Consider the following 24,972-nt stretch of genomic DNA (forward strand, 5'->3'; position numbering starts at 1 on the left):
CACATGCATCTTTGGGTTACACCTTTAAAACTCATTATTGCCTCAAATACCATACATGGTTAAACTGCTTGGAGGACTATCTTACACCGTTTTGTCTGAATTCCACCAACGCAACAGCAAAGTGAGACGATGCTTTAAAAAGATTACATTACATTGTTGGCATTTAGCAGACGCTCTTATCCAGAGCAATTTAACGTAGATTACAATTTTTTATTTGTTTCCCATTTATAGAGCTGGATACTTACTGAGGCAGTTCTGGGTTAAGTACTTTTCCCAAGGGTGCAGCAGCAGTTTCCCAGTGGGGAATCAAACTGGCAACCTTTTTGTTACGAGTCTTCGTACCACTATACTACACTGTTGCCCTGCAAAGATCTTTCCTACTGGTGGAGATGAATATGCCGCTGTTCTGACTTCAGGCAGTCAGATTGTTTATGTCTGTTGAAAGGAAATGCATGCGTTGCACATATGAGATTCATGTAAAACTTCAGGATGCTGCCAGCCATCAAAGACCTTATTTTCTTTCACAGCAGTTGTGATTCGGTGGAACAAACGGTTACATTATGCGAGGTTTATACAAGGGAGGAGGCAGTTTGTCTGGTGATGCATCAGTTTAGTATCTGTGTCGCCAGTTTACTTTTTTTTTATAGTTTTTCATATGAATGGAGCTCCTTTAAGAGCATTTTTAAGATGTATATGTGGGCTACAGAGCATATACATAATAGGAGCAGTTATCTACAGCAGAAACCATAGCACTTTGTCATTGCTTTAACTCAGTTTCAAATATGGCTACATGTTCTATGGCAATTCAATTTTGTGACATGCAGACATGCCTTTTTCTTCTGGATAATTTACAACGCAGACGTTTGACATTTTAACATTGGCAAGATTGATTTTCCCATGTGATCAATCATAATCGTTGTACTTCAGTTCAGTATCTCGGAATTAGGATTAAGATATTAAATCAACAGATTATTCTTAATCCTGGGGTTTTGCTTCCATCATGTCTTCCTCTTATTCTGTCTCTCGGAGAAGGAGGTGCTTCAACAGTATTTAAAACGGAAGCTCCCATTTCTTCACTCCATTATATAATGACGTTATAGAAGTATCCTGAGCGCCGAGGAATGGCAGTTAGGTGACGCATGGATAACAGCCGACAGGAATGATCTTTCACGGACTCAGAGTCTTAAAAGGATATGAATTACTGCGTACGATAGCCTTAAAAATAAATAGTTTATCTTTAAATTGTATGTACCCCAGCTTAAAGGCTGGATATTTCCCTGAAGGCCCCCCAGACATTTCATTTTTCAAAACTGTCTTTCAGCCGGTGCTTATGGTCTCGCAGAAACCATACGTGGATGCATTTATTTTCCTTCCCAGTGTTCATAGATCATACAAATGTATCTGGACTAAACAAATTGCGGTAACTTAATTTACTATAATTCATACCCTTCTGAACCTCTAGCTCCACCAAAGAGTCCTCCTTGTTGCTTGTTATTTGCGGTGAGTGGCATTTCGAGACACTGTGCGCCGTAGGTTTTCTTATTGACCAAATAATTGATTTAAAGCTTCATAATTAGCTGGCGTAATTTAATTAAAGTGCAATCTAACCGTTCAGCAGGCCAGCAGAATGGGACCCTGTCATTGATGTATGTGCTTGGCCAGACTTGTGATGGTGGCTGGCAGATGATATATTGCGTACAAATGCGGTCCGCTGACTGAAATCCCTCAGCAGACCTCTGAAAGAGAGCTAAGGACAAATGCAGCTGGCTCATGTCACTGATTTCATTTTACTAATAATGTTAAGACCCTGTTCGGCTATGATCTGATTGAAGTAATCAATGCCATACCCAAAATATACATGATTGAGTGCGTCTTAAAACAAAGGCAGGCAGGATTCAAGTGTCACGGCTATTTAATAAGAACAGAAGGAAAGGACTGGTTGGTCTACCATTCATGTCTTCATTCATACTGGCTCATTGTGACCTGAGTAAGTTGGTGAGGAAAGTCAGCATTTTGCTGTATAGGCCTTACGTAATTGAGACTGTGTGTCTCAATCAGTAGTAGGGGGTGCAGTAATGTCTTCATTGCCATCATCATTACCATCATCATTACCATCATCATCATCATCATCATCAGCATTATCAACAGCATCTGTACAGCTCAATAGTCAAGTGCCTGTAATCACCATTCCCAATATTATGAGAGGTGTACTCTCTTACTATGGCATTATCAAGGGTGGACATGGACCAGCTTTCCTCACTCTGCCTGACTTCTGAGATCTCCTGAGTGTGGCTTTGGTGCGTGGTTTCGGTTGAACAGAGGGGGATCCAAAGCAGAACATCGAGGGCGGAATAAAATTGTGGCGCAGCAGGCAGAGGTGCAGACGGTTTGAGAGAGCAGCTGGTGGTGAAGTTTATTACTTGTCAGTGTCGGTAATGATTAATGTGAATCACAGGGGCATTGATGGAAATGCAAGACTGTCTTGGGGGTAAAAAAGTGCACCACGTTCATCTCCATTTTAGACTTTATGCGGTTGTTTACTTTTTGACTGTGTTTCTCCGTCGGCCTTTGCTCTTCAAACACTGCGTTCCTCCTGCGTTATTATTTTTTAAAAAATATTTCTCAGCACACCACCGCCCCCGCTGTTGTTTCTCTTGCCTTTATCTAAGGACATGTCTCTCCCCGATTTATACTTAAACGTGTTGCTTCACTCCCCGGTGAGATCGACCCCCCCCCCTCCCCGAGTCGCAGCACTCGGTACCTCCGACGCCCGCCGCGGCGACGGGTGTAATTAAAAGCGCAGATGTGCTGCGTCTCTGGAAGCGGAGGTGATTGACACCGTGGCAGTGAGCTGGGGTAGGGCTTTGTTGTGCCAGTCAGAAATTAATGATCCAGTTCCTCGCCCCTCTTTCCTCTGTCTCCTGGCTCCGCCGAACGCGTCGCAAAGGTGTAAAAGGTTTGAAGAGGGGAAAAAAAACTGGAAGCGTGTACTTAAAATGCGCTTGGCATTACCATAAATGGTAAGGTGTACGAGGAGGCGAGTGGAATATTAATATCACCTTGGTAACTGGGTTAGACTGTAATAGGTGAGGTGGGTTTTGTTGATCCGCGGTTACAGATGCACACGCGTCCATTTGATTTTTTATCGTTGGGGATCGTGGAATGCTATTTCGACGTTGCCATTTTAATTTCAGTAATGCAGAGGCAATAATGAGCTGGGTGCTTTCATTGACTTCCTGTTACTTTGCTGTGGGCCCCAGTCTGTTGTCTCCTCATTTATTTCCTCATATATGGTCTAAGGGGAAGCAATATAGCTAGTAATAAAGTACATTAAAGATTTCAGGCACCTTATTTAGAGCACATCTGTAAATAGGAGGAAGCTAAAAGGTTTTTGGTAATGGAAACTGAAGGCCAGAAAAGAGTGATTGAAGCAAATAACCCTCCATAAGCCTCCCCTTTAACATGATTACAGTAGTTCCCTTCTGGCGAGTCTAAGTACTTGTTATTCAGTATTATAATGAAATAGGATGAAAATGTGTGTGGCATGTAGGACAGCTCTCTGATGTTTTTCAGCAGTTCACCTCATAATTAATGTTGAACACGTGTTTCTAATTAAAACTTGAATTCAATTTTTCTGGGGGAAAAAAGTATAGAACTGTTTAAAATTAACCCCAGGGAAAGCGTTTAGTTGGACGCACCGTGCATACAACCAACCAAGGATCCCTTCCCAGGGTTATTTTGCAATGCTTATCACATGCAACCGAACTCCTTCTCCGGGGTTTAGTTTTTCACACAACCATGCATGTTGCATTTTTTTAACAGGAGGTATTGTAACAGGATGAATACATAGCAGCCTGTATTAGCATAAATGTGACATTATTTAAGGGGATAAAAACGTAATGTGATGTAATGGTATCAAAGTCAAAAGGGATGTAATAGGATGAAGTGGCTAAAGCATGTAGCAGGAGGAAAATGTAATAGGATGAAGATGTAAAAAGGGGGTAACGGGGTGGAAATGTCGAAGGCGTCTCTCGCTGATTCCAGCTGTGCGGCGTGCCAAAGGTGTATCCCATGATGCCTTGCATTTTGCAGGAAGAAGAAGCGAGGGAGGAGGAGAACGGCAGGATCGAGCCAGTGGGGCGTGACGACTCCTGCCAGGAGCACACTCCAGTCCGGTCCCTGGAGTAAGTCCTACCCGTAACCTCCCTCCCACACACACACACACACACACACACACACACACACACTCTCTCTCCGTCCCGCACTGTGCCTACCCCGAAGCTTTTACCATGTCACAATTGCATCCCCAGCCTGGACTGGAAAGAGGCAAACCGCAGTGTGACCATACTGTGTCTACGGAAATGACACCTGCGTCACACTTAGCTTGTATGTAGCGATAACGAGTGTTTTAAATTAATTTCACGCTTTGCAGGTGCCCTTTTTCAGGGCAGTTTGTCCTAAGTGCTGTACCTTGCTAAAGGCTACCCCAGCAGTGTGTCATACTAGGTAATTTAACCTGCAAGCCCAGTTCTTGAACCATGACTGTTTAATGTTTTGCATTACTGGAATGATTCAAGAATAATGGAAGTATTGCTTGAGGTTTGGAGGAAATCTTTTTAAACCTTTCCTTACATTTATAGTTCAATCTTAGCTAAATTTAATGTCCATCTCCTTCAACATGCTCATTTTTTGTCCATGCCATTCTCATTAATGCTCATCATCATTGTGTGATTGAAGCTGTGCTGTTTTATTGTTTGTGTTTTACCTCGCTGTCATTCCCTCAGCCTAATCTGCAGGTACAGTAGACTTATTATTTTGGTCAGGGGACGGCTACCTCGGTCCTGGAGGGTGAGGTCTTCATCTGTACCTCTCCAGTCTTTAGCAACAAATCAGTTTAAAGGGACCTAAGTGAGATGAAACACAGGGAAAGTGTTTAGTTTGATATGCCAATCAACTCTTGTGAGGACCGTGCATTTGGTCATTGAGTGCTGTGTCCAGCTGTGTCCAACTTGGGTTCATTCACAAACTTCTATTGCCTTTTTTTTTACCAGAAACCACAAAATTTATTTTAAACCTTGTGTAGATGCACATGTTAAATTATATATGAATATTACAGTATTGATGATTTTTTTTTTATTTTCACATAACAGCTCTTAAAGTCATGATAACTTAACAGCCAAATCATGTCTGAGTCACAGGCTAAAGTTGGTGACACATTCATCATTCATCCAACCAGTTATCAATACTGTTCATCTGCTCCACGTGAGGCCAAACCTAGTATTTCCCTTCAGGCTCACGGTGGTCCGTCCCTCTTTTCAGCATCGCTCACAGACATGTGTGATTTCGTTTAGCGTTTTATGTTTTGTTGTCTCTTTTTTTTTTCTTTTTCTGTTTCCCTCCCTCCCTCCTTCTGCACACGTGGGGCCCTCTTTCTCTCTCTCTCTCCCTCTCTCTGTCTTTCTCTCCCTCTCTCTGTCTTTCTCTTCCTCCCCCCTCTCTCTTTCTCTCTCTCTCCCTCTCTCTCTGTCTTTCTCTCCCTCTCTCTGTCTTTCTCTTCCTTCCGCCTCTCTCTCTCCCTCTCCTTCCCTCTCTCTCTCTCTCTCTCTCTCTCTCGCTCTCTCTCTCTCTCTCTCCCTCTCCCTCGCTCGGGCCTCATTCATCATTGTCTCACAGTGACATTGCAAAGCTGGTAGAAGTCTCCAATGACGGCGGTCCCCTGGGAATCCACGTAGTGCCTTTCAGTACACGAGACAGAAGGTAAAGCTCCACGCCGGGGGCCTCTCCCGGCAGCCGGGCTCGTTAGCGCGCCGGATCGGCCAGCCCACCATGTCCTCTGCATCCTTGTCAGGGTCTCCGCTGGGTCTCTAAGAGTCTCCGCGCTGGAAGCGCGTGCCAATTTGCGTCACTCTAGGTTTTACTCTGAATGTGTTTTTTTTTTTTTAACCCCCCCCCCCCCCCCATGCCCCATCCTCTTGTTCGACTTCTTCCCTCCCCCTCTGTTTCAGTGCCCCTTGTTATAAAGCTCTACTCTCTTTCGTTGTTTATATGAGCGATACAATGCAGCTGCAAGAACCTGCTGAAAATGAATCAAACAGCATACTGCAAGGACCTGCTGAAAATGAATCAAACAGCGTACTGCAAGGACCTGCTGAAAATGAATCAAACAGCGTACTGCAAGGACCTTCTGAAAATGAATCAGATTGAGATGTGTGTTCACCTGGAGGTTGGACAGCAGGTTCCTTCAGCTTGAGGGTTGCAGTCCTGCGGGTTTTCCAGCTCTTTAACCCACAACACTATGTAAGATAAATGGAGCGGCCAATCAAAACAATGAACAATCAGGTACATGGCTGGAATGAGAACCTGCAGGCACTGTGACCTGAGAGAACCAGTGGCGCTGTTTTAAAGAGCCTGCCTTCTCCACCTCATTCCAACATAAATAAGTTAGTACATTCTTGAATACAGCAAGTGTATGGTTCATTGACTTGAGCATGACCGGAGAAAGTCACCTGGTTCCAACTATAATGGTGTGCATCTTCACATAAAGAGTCTCCAAATAAGATGGAAGAAGTGAATATATCAAGTTTACCAGATGGAAAAAAAAAAAGCTGGCACTGGCCAAACTAATCAAGCTGAAAGCTCATTTATAACGCTGATCATTTGCCAATGGAATTATTTATGCCTAGCTCATAAAAATATACAGTACATTCACCAAAAACAAAGTATAAGTACTTATTGAAAAAATTACTGAGGTTCTGGACTGCTTTATGATGTTCCATCTGTTTGTTTATGTCTTCCATTCAATGCAACGTCCGCAAAGGAACATTAGTAGTAGTAGGAAACTACTGAGGTCTGCCTCCGCCAGCCAGCTTTATATGTGTTTGCTGACAGCCATGAGTTTAACTTATGCACAGATACGTATGCACAAACCACCTCTGATTACAGGGAGGATCATCACTTGCTGTGCGCTTGTCCCTTATGCCATGATAACCATCCACATTATACTGATTGGGCGGTTGAATTACCCGCTGCTTTTCATTAGTCAGCCTGTGCACATACATTATCTCGGTTTAGAGCATGGACGACACCAGTCACATTGCCAGGCTTGACACAGTGGCACTTCCTGTGTGGAGCCAGGGCAGACAAGATGGAGGACAAGGCTTCACCGCACAATCGCACTCATGGATGGCATGCGTAAACTTTTTGGGGAGTTTTTGTTTTTAATTCAGCCAACTTAAAATTCGCTCCTAATGATGCCCGCGTTCCTGGTAATTACTCCCACCGAAAATAAATGGAACAAGCGTGATAAAGACTTAATGGGTGCCTTGGCAGGGCCGATCAGCATTCAGCTGCGCACTTGCGGGGCCGTTTCTCATTACTGCCCTGATGGGGGTTGCGGGGTCAAACCTCGGCACGCCGAAGCCACAGCCACAGCCACGCACTCGGCAGCCTGTCAGATTGTTATTTCGGTAATGAGACCCCCGTCCCGCGACTACTGTGAACTGTAAACCGGCCGCCAGTGTAATTGCACGGCACAACTGGATCCTGATTGCATTATCATTCAATTAAATTGGGGAAGATGAGAACAGGTGGTCTCTCCCTCTCTCTCCCTCTCCCCCTCCTTGTTCTGGCTCTCTCCGCCGTGCCCATCGCTCACGCCGGTAAAAGGGATGGAGTGCCTTTAATGAGGGGTAGAATATTCGGCGTGTCACGCACGGATCGTTTGCGCTCAATCTATTGTCCACCTGGGCGCCAGCTGCAGACGCCCAGGGGAACTGATTACAGCCGAAACCTGGGAGATCCGGGTCATGTGATTGATATTTCTGCCCATGTGATTTCCTCCCGGTTTGCCTCGTTGTGTTGCATGGTGTGGAAACACGAAGAATTTACAGTCAGAGCTGGAGAGGAAAAGAAGCAGTCTAGGTAACAAAACCCAGCCAAATGAATTTCACTGGGGACTAATATCCACGGCAAAGAGAGTCATTTTTGAACAGTAACCTCTACTTTACCAAACTATTGCTGTTTAACATGTAAGGAATGCAAACCATGAAGCATGAAATTAAATAGAAATACTAAGAACAAATGACAAATTATATGAAAACCAAAAGGGACTTATCAAGCACACATCAAGTGCAAGGCTCATAGAAGATGAATGTGTGAAAGCTTGATATGTCCAACCAACTTCTCACCCTAGGTTTTGTTTGCCAGGACTGCAGTGTATGTAAGCAGGTTACTAAAGTGAATCAGGTACATCCGGTAGATCCCACCAGGTAGATCACATTCGCTGACTTTCTGTTTTTCGGTCACTGCATTTTCTCAGTCTGTGGTTGTGAAGAGACAGCTGAAGACAGTGAGCCAATGTGCTGAGAAAAACACTTTTTTTTCCTTTCACAGCATTCAGTGGGTTTAAGGAATTACAGAGCACAGTTCTCTGTAAAGCCCCAGAGCACTTGTGCAACTGTAACCTTTGAAACTCATTTCATCTGAGAATGCACATTCTCAGAGACGTTCCACACAGGATTTGACACCCTTTGCCAGAATGTTTTTTTTCCTTCCTTTCTTTTTCTAAGGAACATCTCTGTAAAGTCCAGTCAGATGTGGTGTGGTCAGTGAGTGCAGAGTTGCCTTTGTATCATGTGGTAACAGATGCTTAAGAAAAATACAGTGCTATGCTTTCTCAGCACATTGCTCTGCAAATCTGTCAGATTAGGACTGCATGTTAAGCGTGTGAATATGTAAAACCGTATTTTTTGTTTATGTTTATTTATTTAAATGATTTACAGTTTTAGAAGCCATCTCCGTAATGATTTTGTGTTTGTATAAGTTCTGACTCAAGTTTTTTCAACCCCACATGCCTGCTGGCATTTTCAGCTTTTCAAAAGCATCTGCTGCGCCATATTTCTCTGAAGTTTTGATTATTGCTGTGGGTAACTGCACTGATGTCCTTCGCAGCCAAAGGGCGTTGCGCAGAAAAATTTTGGCAGACGAGTGTGTCTTGAAAACATTTACTTCATAGAGGAAATTTGGGAATTTACTGAAAGAGCAGAAGAAGAGCTACCAATTTAGACTGATTTGCAGCCACTCTTTGGATAATGCTGTGTAGATAACCAATCAAACATGTAAAGGATGTGTGAAATAAACGTATCAGCTACGAGATACTATTGCAAGGCTATTCTAACATGCTGAAAACAACCAACCATATCTGTCTCCTGTGTCTCTTCTATCTCTCTCTCTCTCTCTGTCTTTCTGTCTTTCTCTTTCGCAAATATAAGGATGCAAAGGACATGTGGGAAGCATGCTGTGAATTGGCTGCTGACTGTTCTCTCTGTAATGAGATTCAAAGTGTTCTCTGAGCCCAAGCTTCGTAATTAGTACCTCAGTGTTCTGAACAAGGCGAGCTGCGCGGGGTGGCAGTAATATCTGATCTGAATATTCCAGGACCCTGGGCTTGTTAGTAAAGCGTCTGGAGCGAGGCGGCAAGGCTGAACAGGAGGGTCTGTTCCACGAGAACGACTGTATCGTCCGGATTAATAACGGGGATCTCCGCAACATCCGATTCGAACAGTAAGCCTCCCCGAGGGCTGGTGCCACGTCAGCCCGACCCTCGCCGACTGCCCCCACCCGACCTCCTCCCCTTTCGCCCCTCTGCTGTGGTGCCTTGGCCGTCTTCTATCGGTGACCTAACCACCCTAACCATGCCCCCCTTCCCCCTACCCCTCGTCTCCGGGACTGCTTCCAGGTGAGAGGTGAACTTGGGCGGCAGCTGATGCCAGCCTTCTCGCCTCATCAACCTCAGGAGCTCTCTGATGTCGCTTGCCTGCCACTTCCTGTTACCTCTCGCTCACCGTGTGTGACGCAGGTGCCACACTGGTGTCATGACGGCTGCTGCTTCCTCGATGATTCCCAACAGCTGTTGCTTCCCTCTTGCTCGACTTCCTGTGTGTAAAATCATGCTGTGTGCTGTGAACCTTAATGTTTGAACCATTCAGTCTCAGATATGCAAAAAAAAAATGTGCCTGGAACTTTTATGCATGTAGCTTTTGCACAGTATGTCTACCTGTGGTTGTTAGGTGAGAGATGCAATATAAATCTCACCCATTAGAAATGTAGCAGGTAACATGTCCTCTGTGGACCTGGATGAGACTCATCGGCAAGGCTCCCCCTGTTAGCATGCCTGCAACCACAGCCCGGGGAAGAGAAACGGATTTTATCCTGTCTGGTTCTTGATTATCCTGAAACTTTTGAGGTCACCCCGGTGCTATCTGTTTCCGTAAGAATCCCTCGCGTCCCCTGAGGGGCTGGCTGGGACTCCTGGCGCGGACAGGATTTTGGAGTGTGACGAAGCCAGCTGCATGCTCAGCTGTCGTAGTGAGATGCCCAGATTGGTCCAGTGAGGCAGATAACTGGAGTGGGCCGCAATGTCTGCTGAATGGCGGGATTAAGCGCCATATTCTAAATGCTAGACGTTGTCTGTCCTGTCCGTATCATTGCAAGGGCAGACGCTACAGATGCCAAGAAATATCTTGAGCACTAAAATTATGAAACGGACTCATGACTGCATGTTGTTTTTGCTATGTTTTGTGCAAAGCTATTTTTTCCTCATCCCAACAAAGAAAATTTTAAGCATTTTACTGTAGACATTAAGGCTACAGTAAAACTACAGTCTGTTGCTTTTGCTTTTTAAAAAGACCAACTAGATTGGTTTGTACTAAAGATACTTTGTTGTACTTATTTAAAAAGTGAACCTTCATAATGCTAAATCATACTTCATAATTTCACATGAGTGGCCTTACCATATCATAGCTGAATTTTGTTCTTGGTGTTCATGATGGTTGTTCTAGAATGATACATTTCACGAGTGGCCTCATTTTTTACATAACAGGCTACATAATTCTGTCAATCACCAAAAGTCATATAATGTATAATCAGGTTGTCACACCTTTGTAATCAATAGATGAATTTGTTGTTGCCACAAACTTTTTACAGTCAGAGGAAGACACCCAATTTAGCAGGGCATTGAGTAAAAACTGCTTTTGTCCTTGATTTTACACTGCAAGAAAGTACTTGTGAGGGACGCTAAACTCGTTTCAGTCAATTTATTCAGACCAGAATGTTCCATAATCACTGGAGAGTTGCTGCTCTCTTCATTCTCCTCATAATCTGCCGTTTACCTGACTTTTGAAATCAGCATTGCATTGAGGACAAATTGCCAAACGACACTTTAACTCTTGAAACTTATAAACGTCCAAACTCTGTGATTTTTACAGCTACTGCACAGAGGCTGCTTTGTATTTGTTAGTTATTCATTTGGAATAGGTTCATTGTCAATTTAATGAGTGTGTACAGTGATGTCAACATGCATTGATTTCTTGAAGACTTATTCCTTTGAAAGCCTTTGTCATCTCTGATGGTGAGTGGGTCACTCCAGGGCAAGCTATCTATATGCTAAGTACCTTAGTTCTAAGTAAAGTAAGATCTCTGCAGAAGAGTTCATTTCCAACTTAGAAAAAAATGGGAAAAAAAAACAGAGTGGGTGTTTGTTTCTTTTAATCTCATACCACTGTGCTTATTGATGTCTCTTAAAAGCGGCTGGTGTGAACAAGATTGTCTGACCTCTGCTGAATCTCTAGACATGAGAGGATGTGTCACCTGTTTGCTTTGCATGTTTTGAGTGGTTCTGGCATTTTCAACTTCATACTTTGTATTAGCTTTGTATTAGAATTCACTGACATCTCAATAGAAATCGTGTTGTGTACATCAGATGCATGTCTACTATGGAATTTCACAATGGCGTCTGTTCATTTAACAGTCCAGACAGACTAGCTGAAGACAAGGTTTAATGCATTTCAGCATAATTCAGACCTCTTTGAATAAAGGGATACTTATGTGTGCAATTTTGAAAAATTTTTTTGAAAGGGTTTAAAATGATTTTCTCCAGAATTAATGTTTCCTGCTAATTTTGATTTTAATTTCAAGTCTTTTCATAATTCTGGCCATTACCATATTTTCTGCAGTTCCATTGTCAGGAATTAATGGTAGCTAACAATGTCTGTGAATTAAATGTAATATTTTCTATATTTAGAACTGCAGTTAAAATTTCCAAGCGGTAAAACTTATTGACCTATTAATTAAGCCTCACAATGCGGGGCCGCGTGGCAAATTGGCACTTAATTCAAAGCGGCGGCTCTGTTGAAATGTACAATGGCTTCTGCTCTGCGGGGCTTAATTGCATTGTTTCTTTTGTGAATTTCTCGCCCGCTCCAGAGCGCAGCATATGTTCCGACAGGCCATGCGTTCACCCAACATCCTGTTCCACGTGGTTCCGGCGGCCAAGAAGTCCCAGTACGAGCATCTCTCGCAGAGCGAGAAGAACCAGGCCTACGGCCCCGGGCGGTTCAGCCCGGACTGCCAGGCCGGGGACAGGGGGAGCCTGGTGGGGGGGCTGGACCACACCCCGCAGAGGATGTCCCGGTCAGGGCCGCACCCCCACCCCCACCCCCACGCTCACCCGCACCCGCCACACCCGGAGCACGGCGAGTTGTATTCCACTCTACCTCACACCGGCAGCTCGGCCGCCAAGCCCCCCTCAGGCCACACCCCCTCCCCGCACAGAGTGCTGAGCTCCACCCCCACCACGGGCTACACCAAGAAGGTCGGCAGGAGGCTCAACATTCAGCTCAAGAAAGGTCAGAGTGCTGAGTCAATGACTCCTCCCTCTACACCCTAGAACTGCTTCACGTATATTTCAGATACGTTTTTTAGAGAGGGGTTCACTTTCCACCTGTCCCTTTTCAAACACACACACCCATGAAGAACCTCACATAATAACGTGGTATAGAATAATATAACGTATAATTTTTAAATTTAAATAATACCATATTTCTGTCATTAGCTGTGCAGTAAACAAAAAAACAGCGGTGTATTTATACAAAGACCGCTCTCCTCATGACGGTGAGCGGCTGTGACACTGTAGTGACTTCAAAGTGATCTCTGTTGTGAAAGCCTCCTCCCCGGGGCGTGCCTGGGGTCCTGGAGAGGGCTCCGGCCTTGATTTCATTCCGCTTTACAGCAATGGAAATACCCTGGCATTTCACCGCGCCGACTCCAAAGCGAACATCACACGGGAGGCAGCGCCACATGAAGGAGCACACTGTCCAGAGCGTTACCTGCTGGGCTTATAAATCATTCATCCGTAGCCTCGGCGGAGCTCTCTCTCAGAGAGGGAGGCCGGAGCGGCTCGGGTTGATTTTGAAGGAAGGGGAAAATCAGCCGGGAGCTGACGCGAAGGCTAGGTTTTCCTGAAACTCTGTAAGGCTTTTCAAACATTCCCCTCCGCAGTGTCAGACGCAATCCAATCAGCGGGTGCTTTTGTTGCGATCGTGTGTCACAGCTGGAAGTTCAGTCAATCGAGGCACACCCATTACCCCAAAAAGAATTCCCCAGCTACAGTTATGAAATATTTAAAGGGCCTGAAATTTAACCACACTCTCTCTCCCCCCATTTGAAAACTAGACTGGAAGATAAGGAGAGCAACTGTCTCTCAGGAAGGTTGGGACATATTCTCGTCACACGCTAAGCTTCAATCTGTGAAAAAGGGAACCTTAATTATGTCACCCCTGCGGTATTATTCAGTGGTCAAGATGGGAGGAATTCCACTGAGTCTACCTCCTGTCCATTTAAAAACTGTGTCATCAGCCCCCAGCTCCTGGTGACTTTCAAAAATAAATCTTTCACCCACAGTCTAATTCCAACTGATATTTTTTTCATAACAAAATATTTTCTTTAACATTATAATATGTAGGATTTGTTTCCTCATAACTCATACGGGGAAAATATTATGTGGATCTCTCCAACTTTTGGAGATGTGGTGTTCTTAAAATAGAAAAGTACATATACTTGAAAAAATAGGCACCACAGTATTGACAGTATGTTTCCAAACGGTATTGTCAGAATTAGAAACCATTCTTATGGAAGGCTTCCTAATTGTGAGAAAACGCTTTGTGAAATCAATCTTACACATTCTCATACTTTAGAAAAAAAAAATAATCTCAGGCGTTAGGAAATAAGATTTCCTTTTCAAGCGGTGCTTAAATTAGCGCTCGCGATGTAAAATTGGGGAAGGTTATTTCCATCTGGCGTCAGGAGAAAGACGACAAGGCCAGTAAATGAAGCATTAACAGATTTGGAGAGAAGACGGCTCTCTCCCATCCAAATGAATTTGCTTTGGAAGACCAGCGCCTTTTGCAAATGAACAAACCGTCCCCCGGCGAAAGGACTTGGCTGGGGGTGATTCACTTACGCCGTTGCTCAACCAGCAGATGTTAAAGCGAGATATCTGGCCAAAGTAGCGACAGAGCCGTGGGGGAAATGACAGCATTTGATGCTGAGAGCCTCAGAGCTCTTGGGGGACGTAGTTACTTGTCATTGCCTTATGTTAAGAGGAGTTTAAGGCCGCTCTGTGTTTTGTATGTTTGTAAGACTTAACGTAAACAACGTAACTGGCGTCTCAAAATGGGATTACGGGGGGCATTTTTTTAATTGGTAGGTTGAGCACAGTTTTGATTTGTGATTTATCTTCAAAGGGAGGCAGCATGTTCCTGAATCAAATCTGAAGGGACACTGAAGCAATCCTGTTTATTTTTGCCTTGGAAATAAATGGGCTGGAGTGCCTTAATGAAATAATGGGAAAATAAACAGCTAATTTAGAGCAGGAAATGTTGAAACGTTTACTGGTAAAGGTGGTGCGTTTCTTCTTTTGGTTGGAAGTATAATTGGGTTTTTGGCACTGGGACCTGGATTTAAAATCTAAAGTGGAACACATTCGTTTCTATCCCGCGGTGTGCTTTCATTACCAATTTTCCAAAAAGGAGCCGCTGCCCGAGGGCCTCAGTAATTATTGAAGACAAGGGTATTAGAGATGCGTTCTAATCACCTGATTGTGGGCCCTCACCAGCGAAGTCCTTCTTAACATAATGGAGTTTGATTGGTAATGGGCTTTGCTTTAGAGCTAAGTTCCTGGAAGAGCAAAGGAAACTGCCCTCGGCTGTAGGGCCGCAGTGCAGTGGTCACACTGACTGGGTGTGACTGGGTCCTGCAGAACGTGAAGTCTGTCTACCTTCGTCTCCTCGTGCTTTTCGACAAAATCTGGATCACTTCCACCGACACGGAGACTAATCGTGTTTAGTTTGGGTTAAATTAAATTGGGCTTTTAATGCCACCAATTTCAGATTTCCCTGCTAATTAACTTTTCTTGATCCATGTAACGTATTATTCAGGAACTTCAAACAAGTCTACATGCACTGAGGGAATTACTTTTTATGAAACGCAGAGAGCGTGAGGATGTCATTATGAAACAAATTATTACTATTTAATAGAGTTTGGTGAACTCTATTTAAAGTGGAAGATGTGCAGCGAAATCCTTTGCAGTCGGACTTCTTTGTTGATCATTCTGCTGTATTGGCAGGGAGAGAGCTTTAATTATCTCAGATGGCTAAACCTCACCTTGGGGTCATCATAAAAAAATGAATAGTTTCTTTAAAGTGTTCCCCATTCTCTTGTTTGTAGTGTACTCTTTACCTCAGTAGCATCCAGCAAATGTCGATTGTTTCATACGGCTGGTTTTTACAGCATGGCTGGGTTAACATGGTACAAACTTGCCCAGCTTTACTGAAGAAATTATAGCCAATGGTTTATTGTACAGTACAGTAGGTAGATCAGATAACATTTAAGCAACTACATCAGCCTTTTGAACATAATTACAGATCCAGTGTCGGCATGAGCAATGTTACATGAAACGCAGCAATTACGTTAAGCCTGTACATGGGCTGGCCTGTAGCATGAACAGATTAGCTGCTTCGTTCTCCAGGGCTGTAAGTGAGACTGATTCGATTGTTGTAGTTGCAAATGAAGAGACATTCTCCCCCTCTCTTACTTACAGTGTCTGGGGTGTTGCCTAAGCATGGGTCTCTGGTAAAGGTCAGCTAAGCTACTTTGGACCATTACTGCTTTTCCAACTGCCAATTTGTATTCATTTGGTCATTCATAAAGGTCATTTTAAGATTTTAAGTGTGTGTGTGTGTGTGTGTGTGTGTGTGTGAGTGAGTAAGTGAGTGTGTGTGTGTGTGTGTGGGGGGGGGGGGGGGGGTGGTATGGGGGGGTGGGTGTAGTGGTATGGGGGTGTATATTTCATGGCATGATTAGATTTAGAACTGATTTTAACTGATCATTTCTCTCCATTTGTGTTCTTTCTGCTTGTTTTTCTTGATTAAAAACAAGCAGTTAATTAGCTGTATACTTCTGTTCTTGTCAAGAGATTTTAAAAAAGCATGAAAGCAAATAACAGTTTAAAGGTAATATTTCATTCATTGGAACTTTGGAAGTTAAACCTGCATTTGCTGTTTGGTTTGTCCTCCAGGTCCGGAAGGCCTGGGGTTCAGCATCACGTCTCGCGACGTCCCCATCGGCGGCTCGGCACCGATTTACGTGAAGAACATTCTCCCGCGCGGAGCTGCCATTCAGGACGGCCGACTGAAGGCGGGAGACAGGCTGCTGGAGGTGAGGAGGGCGGAGCTAGAATGGGTGTGAATTACCAAATCCCCAGCCGGTGGTCATTGTTGGGTCATCTGTCTTACCCCGCCCCTCCTTTTACTCTTGATTCGGTGACATGGGATTGCTGTCACGATATGTAACTGACCTACAAAAACATACAGGCGTATGAATTATGTATTTTGATGCCCCAATGTCCTTGCAGTAGGATGCAAATTCCACATGCTGTCTTGGAATTTGGTGTGCGGCCATGTCATTGATGTTTCTGTGATAATCGGGCACTTGCAGTGCCATTGGTTGCTGTTTGGTTTCCGTGATGTCAGCACCCAGGGCTGAATGTCCGTGTGGTGTTTGCAGGTGAACGGGGTGGATCTGAATGGGAGGACGCAGGAAGAGGTGGTGGCTCTGCTCAGGGCCACCCAGATGGGTGGCTCCGTGGGTCTGGTGATCCTACGGCAAGAGGATGCCTTCCTGCCCCGGGAGGTGGTGAGTACACACCTGCTGTGTGCGTGTGCGTGCGTGCGTGCATGCGTGTGTGTGTGTGTGTGTGTGTGTGTGTGTGTATGTGTACAGGTATGTGTATGTGTATGTGTACGGGTATGTGTGTGTATGTGTATGTGTATGTGTATGTGTATGGGTACGGGTACGTGTGTGTGTGTGTGTGTGTGTGTGTGTGTGTGTGTGTTCATGCTCCTCATCGTGATTGATTGACTGGCAAGTGCTGACTGAGAAGTGCTTTGCGCTTGTCAGGCACTCATACATCTAATCACCGTCTCTTTGTCGTCCTGGCTAACACGCATGCGTGCAAAAATTAAGCACACCCCCTGAAAATAGCACTTTGCGAGAAGGCCGATTTTTCACTCGCTAACAAATCAGTGAAGCTGCCGAGACTCCTGTGGGTTTTATTAGTGAGTGATGAATCTGAGTCTCCTGGCCCAGGCACCATTAGAACCAATTTCCTCTCACAATCACTCATCATCTGTGGACTGGTATCTGTGGACCGGTACTAACAGTGAGACCACCTCATTCCACAGCACTTGAAAATCACATTAAATGGTAATTTTCCGAAAGGGTTGTGCAGCTTTCTCCCATTGGATCCTAAAAGATGTTCCCCAACAGTGGAGCTGCTTCATTTGAATTGTGCTTGGTGGCCTGTGCTGGTATTCTTAAAAAGGGTTCAGTGTGGCTCTTGAGAATCATTTTAAGCCATGAATTTAATTCAGTCACTTAAAAGTTGTATCTAGGGGTGTATCCCTGGAGGCACTGTAACCTAAGCGTGAACAATACAAACTCTCAGTTCAAAAACAAAACTGTGCCTGATGTTGTTCCTGTGAAAACTGTCTACGAGTTGCCATTGTATTCCAAATATGTGGATATAGGTATTTATGTTTGCTATTAATCTATGTCCACTCAGCTGTGAGAAACAGCACAGTGAGGCTGTCTGATTTAGGGGGACAATATCTACTGGTTTGGAGGCTGCTGCTTGTGGCTCTTGCACGTAATAGCCAGTTTTTTACCATACAACTGGAGAAAGGTATGATAATTAATCTCAACAAAGTACTTCATGTGTACTGCCCAGTGGCAGAGATATACAAAAATGTCACATTTTTCAATACAGTGCATTAGGCTGTTGAAGGCCAAATCCACTAGAAAAGTCATGTGCACATGAATTACAGGATCAAACCAACAGAAAGTTCCGTATGAAATAGCAAAAATAATCATTAAATATTTAAATATATCCATGTTTCACTTTGCAGTGAAATGTACTTTGTTGAACTTTTAGGTAATGCATAATTATGAAATTAGCATTTTATTGGAATGGGTTGCAAAGGTCCTCTCACAAACATAATCCCTGCCTGATCTAATCAGTATCTTTTTAGGAATTCATTACTATCATGCACTTAGGAGACATTCTGTCTTGAATGAAAATTGTCAGCTTGTTGCAGTCATTCATTATGCAGCAAAAAATTCTCTTCAGACTCTCAGCTCACAGAATGCACTTTCATGTCATTAGGAGTCCCAGTTGGTTCTCCCAACGTTTTTTTTTTTTTTTTTGCCTTTTTATGAACAAATTTAGAGCCTAAGCCTAATTCCTTCCTGACCGATTCTTTCACTTAGCTCAAGTTTACTCTTATTCCCTCCATATCTAAGTCTTTTAACCTGAGAATATTTTCTTGAATGAATTCCAACCCGATGGCCTGAAGAATGTTTTCAGTTTTGATAAACACCCTTATCTGTAGAGAGACAGCTGGCATGACCCCACACATTGTTACTCCACTGTTCCAAACTCAACTGATGAATCAAGACTCCTCTGTAGTTCGGCCAACATCGTTACCCTCACTGTTCCAAGTGGCTGCACAGGTTCGGAGGCCTCCAGTCGTTCTCATGTGGTGATGTTCCAGGATTTGTCTTGCTAAGATGAGTTCTGCATATGCCTGGCATATGATATGCATATGCAGTTGTGTAAATGCCAGTGTCCATTGATTCTCTGTCACTGTTCCAGGTAGGGATTAAAGGTCTGAGTCTTTAATGCGGCGTGCATGAAAGTGATGCTGCGTGGTTGACCGAGAGCCAGCCAGTTCAAAATAAACACGCCGTTGAAGTTGGTCAGTCAGTCATTCACTTAAATATGCAGGCAATTGGTGACTTATGGCCCAGGAAGTGAGGTCATTGTAAATGTGACCTAAAGGTGAGGAGCCATCCACTGCACTGGGAGATCTGATGCACTGTACATTGTTCAAACCTGTTCAAACATCAAAGAGGGGAAAGGCCGTGTTTTTAAAAAAGACATACAGATGGTCGGCTTGTGTGAACAGCCAAGTTTGACACACCGTACATTACCCACATTTAGCAGCGAAGTTCAAACGCAGTGTTTCCCAATTTGGACAAGAGCTTGACCTTTAAAAAACAATATCATGATTTATGTTTATTTCACGATTTTATTGTTGTATTGCCATGATGAAACTGCTGTTATGAGGAAAAACAAGTCTGACTGAACATGCTTCCTGTATAGGGGGCATAAAGAGCCAAAAATTTTCCCTTGCCGTCATATTAACAGACAGGTTTGAATTCTTCCTGCCTTGAGCTAGCCATTAGCAGATCTCAATAGCCCACCCACAGGCGTTCAGAAACAATCAGCTTACAGGGGCTCTGCCTTGCCAGTGACAGTTATCGAGAGTAAATGGTGGTGGGGATGGGGCCGGGTTATTGCCTGGCTGTCAGCCGAGACTGCGGAGTGGGGGGGAGGCGTGGCAGTGGGCATCACTGCACATCTCTCCTCGTCTGCGGAGCCTGGCCTAAATCGTGGTGCCAGTGACAGCATGCATTCGACCGAATGGGACGGTCGGTGTCAGACGTTTGAGGAATGGGGTGTGTGGGGCTGGCTGTGTGAGACAGAGCATGCAAGGAGGCAAGACTGATTGAGCTTCGTTTGGGTCCTGTGATGATGTTTAATGTCACTGTTGGAATTGGGGGTGTGTTTCTGCCATTCAGATGTTTCAGATTCACCCCCCCCCCTCCCCATTTGTCATGTTTGTGTGTGTGTGTGTGTGTGTGTGTGTGTGTGACATACAAATGGTAGGGCATTATGCAGAATTTGTGGATTTTTTTTTTTTTTTTTTTTTTACCTGTGCAGTTATTTTTCGCATCACACAATGAGATACAGCACACAATATGCACAGATTGCTTGCAGGAGTTTACCTCTCAGTATTCAAATCATTCAATCAATCCAGCCCAAGCTTTGTAGATTGCTTTACTTGCTTTATGCTCGCTACCCAAATGAATTAGAATGAGCTTGTGGTCATTCATTACTATGAGCTGTTGTTTTCTTTCCTGTTGTGCAATCTTCTGAGCTAGTCCTCTTTTCTTTTGAATGCTCTAAAAAGGATTACCGAAGGACATTCTGAAGGACAGCATGCTTACATTTTGCTCATATTATAACAAGAAGATGCACTGAGAATAGAGCCGAAATGTACTTTCGAGTCAAAAGGCGTCTCTCTTTTTCACAGGCTAAGGTTTAAGACATTCCCCTCATTTTATAAAGTTTTTTGACAGGATTTCAGATGTACAGAAGATTTAAGAGAGGAGAGAAAATCTGGCTTTTGTCAGTCTGGAGTGATTTGGAGGGTTAAGGGAGAGAGGGAAAGATGGGCTAATTTAGGGATTTGAGGGGTGGAGACAGGCAGAATTAGGGAGACGTGTCAATACGATGAGAACGTGGTAGGGCTGTGGAGGAGTAACAGCTAGAAAAAGTCTTTGGGGAGGCAGATTCCCTGTACCTGGTGAAACCTTACCCCCTGCCCTGAGTGCAAGCATACAGCTCCAGTCTGTGCTCTGAATACTTCATAATCATTATTGTGCTGCTAATACCACGAGCTGCAGTCGTCTGTGCTTTGTCATGCTTGCCTTCCCAGAATGCACGCTTAGAGCGGCTGCTCTGCGTGTGCAGCCAGTTGCCTTTGCTCCTGATGAACTAGGCCTGCAGCAAGGATTATATTTCAGCTTTCTCCCTCAAATGGATAACTTTGCAGTCTTTTGGCCAGAAAAAAATGCGTAACCGCTCTGCATGCCTGAAGAGATGTATCGGAGATGATATATGAACCTCCACATGTTTTTGATGAATATTAATTTTACCATTTTATTTCTTCTGAGTCATGCTGAGGCCCATAAAACTCTAAAACCCAGGCTAACGAAAGTAACAAAAGTAGTTTTTTTCCTCCATCATATTTTAATTTTACCTCAACATCAAGTGCTTTCCTGTCTGCTATTTAGGGGGTTTTATATTGTTTCCCTCCTTTTGTTTCTTTCTGTTTTATTATCATCCTTTGTTTTATTTCCGCCTCTTCTAGAATGCAGAGGTCCAGGCGCAGTGTTCCAGGGGTTTGGTAAGAGCCTGCTTCCATTTCCCGCGCCTGCGATAGCCAATCCGCAACACTGCTGAACCTACGCCATCGTAGCCAATACCCATTACAAGCAGTCTGCACCACTGAGCGTGCTTCAGTCATTTCCTGTTATGGGCAACGTGCAACACTGCTCCCATAGGAGCCAATTTCTGTTATGTGCAGTCCGCAAGAGCACACCTAAAGGAGGTAATTCTTGTTATAAACAATCGACTGTACTGCACCTATAGTGGTCTGTTCCCATCAGAGCTAACCTGCAACCGTGCCCTTACTCTTCTGTAATTGGAAAATTCACCTGCACCCATTAGGCGTCAGCATAAGCCTTGTTAGAGGCATTCCGCAGCACCGTTCCCGTCAGGTGCAATCGGAGGCCATTCCTTAGTAATATTCCTGCTCAGAATACTCTCAACAACATCCTCCCACATATTTTCTCAGCAGTTCCAGCTCGAACCTGCGGGCATTCCTTTGAAATGAAACCATATTTTTCAGCGAGCTTCAACCAAAATGTTTTCATACGGAGAGCGTGATGCAGTGTTGGCTGGGTTGGCAGCAGGTGCTGGGCTCAGTAGCTTTGCAGTCCGCAGTCTGTGTGTCTTGTTGCTGTGGTGTGGATGTTTTGTTGATGTGTGATGGTGTTCTTTATGTAATAACAAGCATCAGGGTGGCGTTTGCTTTTTTTTGATATTTCTGGCCGAGCATCAGAATCGTAACACTGTTGATAACAGGACACAGTGGTTTATTTTCCCTAAATATTGCAGTCACATGACTAAGGCTTTTTAATGTAGTATTTGCTTGCAGTATGCCTGTGATTTGTTATAGTTCCCCAAACAGATGCAGAACAACTTGCAGACAAAAGGTTACAATTTTCATGTCATGTATGTACATCTGGTTATTTACTCAGGCAACAGGTTAAGCAACTTGTCCAAAGTTAACACAGCAGAACTGAACTGGCAACCGAACTGGTGATTGAACTGGGAGTGGCTAATTGGAACCACTCGTGCTGTTTTTCTTGGATTTTATCACTTTATGTGAAACCAGTTTCTGCCTGAGCACCACTGCAATGGCCATAGCACAGTGGAACAGTTTTACAATGCTGTTTCTTTCAGTCACTCTTCCATGAATGTAGGGTCGTTCACAGTGTGTTATATGTAGACTGTTATTTATGTACATTCATGAAGTGATGTTTGTAGTATCTAAAATTAGACAGTGAAAGGTAGGAGTTGCTTTGCATGGAATGTGTTTTCAGACTGAGGTGGGGTGCTTGTGTCACATCACTGATGCATGCTGGGTAAACCTCTCCTCCTTGCTGTGCATACTGGGGCCTACATTGTGCTTTACTTTTGCCACCCTGTATTGTGAGCACTAATACCCTTACACTATACATCTGCAGTCCTGCATGGACAGTTCCCCATATCTCTGCACTTTGTCATCTTGCATAGCCAACTTGTGTACCCCTTCACTGTACCACTGCTACCCTCTGCCAATATGGAGTGACATTTCTTTGGCTGAGAGGTCTTGTAACTTTTCAATGTGGGGTGAAAACCAGAGTGTGTCCCGTAATTTCTATTGTGCATGAGTGTAATTAAACAGTGCATTAAATTCTTTTTTGTGATTACATCTGGGCTGTCACAGATCCATTAGGAACGATAGCTGCCAAGCACTGAACATGTTAATTGTGTCATTAATTGAGGCTTCACTATCATCTGACAGCTGGATCCATGGATCCAATCAAGAGAGAAGCTGCAGACAAATGCACAATAGTGTCATTTATAATTACAGCCGGCAAATCATTTCACGGGGGTAATTTGGCCATACAGTTTTTCAGTATATTTCTTTTCCAGCGGTATAATTAGAAACAATTGTTTCAGTCAGAATCGCCACATTTGAAGTGTGAGTTATAACTTGCATGAGTAAGGCCCACCCCACCCAAATTTTCAGGAAGACGGGCCAAATGCGTTGAATACAGCTAATTGAATCAGACTATACGGAGCCTGACCTAAACCAAGTGGTTGTTCAGTCATTTTACTTTACAAGCTTAAACTTTTTTTTTTTTAGTATCTTCTCAGCGTAATGGCCATGATTATTTGCAGCAGATGCAACCTCTTGTACGAACCTACTTTCCAAATTGCCCCCACTGACATGACTTGTTTGCGTAGCGAAGCCATCAGAGCAATAACTTTGTATATATTATTTTGTAAGTGCGGTGCATCGGCTTTCCGGAAGGGAAACCGCTTAGTGCATTAGCAGTCCTGATCCGATAGAAGTTCCTTGCAGCAGATGGAGAGGCAAGAGGTGAAACAAAGCAGGGGAGCAACAAATGTTGCCATTGTAGAGTGCTAATTATCCCGATGCCTCTCCAGAGGGGAAAGACAGCAACTCAAGCTTGCGCGCACTGTTTGTTGACAACTGTGAATATACCGGCGTAATTGAAAACCTTGTTATAAAGTCGTTCAAACTTTCCTGAAGTGTTTCATGCCTGCTTTCTGGCATGATTAAGAGGCAAACGGACATACAGAGCCAGCCCCTTTTTGTCCGTTTCTGAGTGGCAGGTGCAAGCGCTTAGGGGCTGTGGGGGGTGTTGTGCATGCACATACACGGAGTGATACGCATGCATATGCACGCACAGAGTCATATGCATGCATGCGCACAAACACCCCCCCCCACACACACACACACACACACACACACACACAGCCACAGCGTCCACACACAGACACATTCAAGCATGCTCGCACACCCCCATACACACTCATGCACGCACATGCACAATGGATGCGTGCATGCACATACACCCTACATTCTTATACACACACACACACCCTGCCCATGCTGGGCTTGTGCTCCTGGTGGCATACCATTCAGGAATTTCTGAGTAGTTGTGCAACTACAGTATGGTTTTGAGTGTCCCTTCAGAGACGCCCTGTGAGGGAGTTTGGAGAAACCTGCTGCCTGAGGTAATCGCTTGCCCACCCGCAAACTGGCTGCCTTCAGGTCCAGTCCTCTCCGGCACCAAACACAGAGAATGGCACAGTTTTTTGTTTGTTTGTTTGTTTAGATGATTTTGGGGAAAAACCTCTTTCATATTACAGTCTGACTGGCCTGGAATCCATTTTTATTAGTAATTGTTGATAAATGCACTCCAGTCCATCTTTACAAAGGCAAAGTGCAACTGTGGATTTTTTTTTTCCCTTTCCAGACAAGCATTCAGACATTTATATGCAATGGTCTAATTACTTGCCTTGGGAATTTTTTTTTTTATTTATGTCAAACAACCTTAACCTCTGTAGTGACCTTTGTCCCAGATACGCTACCTTTGCGGGTTCTTCAGCATGCTTGAGACACCGTAGCCTAGTGCAAAGAACATTGTGCTAGCTACATACTGTTCATTTTCCTTTCAGTTTGCTTCTCCTGGTCAGTGGCTAAATAATTAATACTTCAGAGTAAATGCCTGAAAAACACTGAATACAGAGCAGCTTTTGGTCCAGAGTGGCACTGCATAAACCTGCATGCTGGGTTGTGTTGAGTTTGAGTT

The 24,972-nt window shown here is 44.1% G+C and overlaps 1 protein-coding gene across 1 annotated transcript in view; it reads left to right on the top strand.

Moving 5' to 3' along the window:
• LOC118770919 (partitioning defective 3 homolog) overlaps nucleotides 1–24,972 on the top strand; it is a 262,566-nt gene that overhangs the window by 125,779 nt on the left and 111,815 nt on the right. The window contains exons 6-11 of the mRNA XM_036518693.1: nucleotides 4,093–4,184; nucleotides 5,674–5,757; nucleotides 9,436–9,561; nucleotides 12,262–12,683; nucleotides 16,412–16,551; nucleotides 16,900–17,028. Coding sequence (XP_036374586.1) covers nucleotides 4,093–4,184; nucleotides 5,674–5,757; nucleotides 9,436–9,561; nucleotides 12,262–12,683; nucleotides 16,412–16,551; nucleotides 16,900–17,028 — 993 coding nt within the window. The remainder of the gene's footprint in view (nucleotides 1–4,092; nucleotides 4,185–5,673; nucleotides 5,758–9,435; nucleotides 9,562–12,261; nucleotides 12,684–16,411; nucleotides 16,552–16,899; nucleotides 17,029–24,972) is intronic.

This window comes from Megalops cyprinoides, chromosome 24 (genome assembly GCF_013368585.1).
Source record: "Megalops cyprinoides isolate fMegCyp1 chromosome 24, fMegCyp1.pri, whole genome shotgun sequence".
In the NCBI taxonomy this organism is placed as follows: domain Eukaryota; kingdom Metazoa; phylum Chordata; class Actinopteri; order Elopiformes; family Megalopidae; genus Megalops; species Megalops cyprinoides.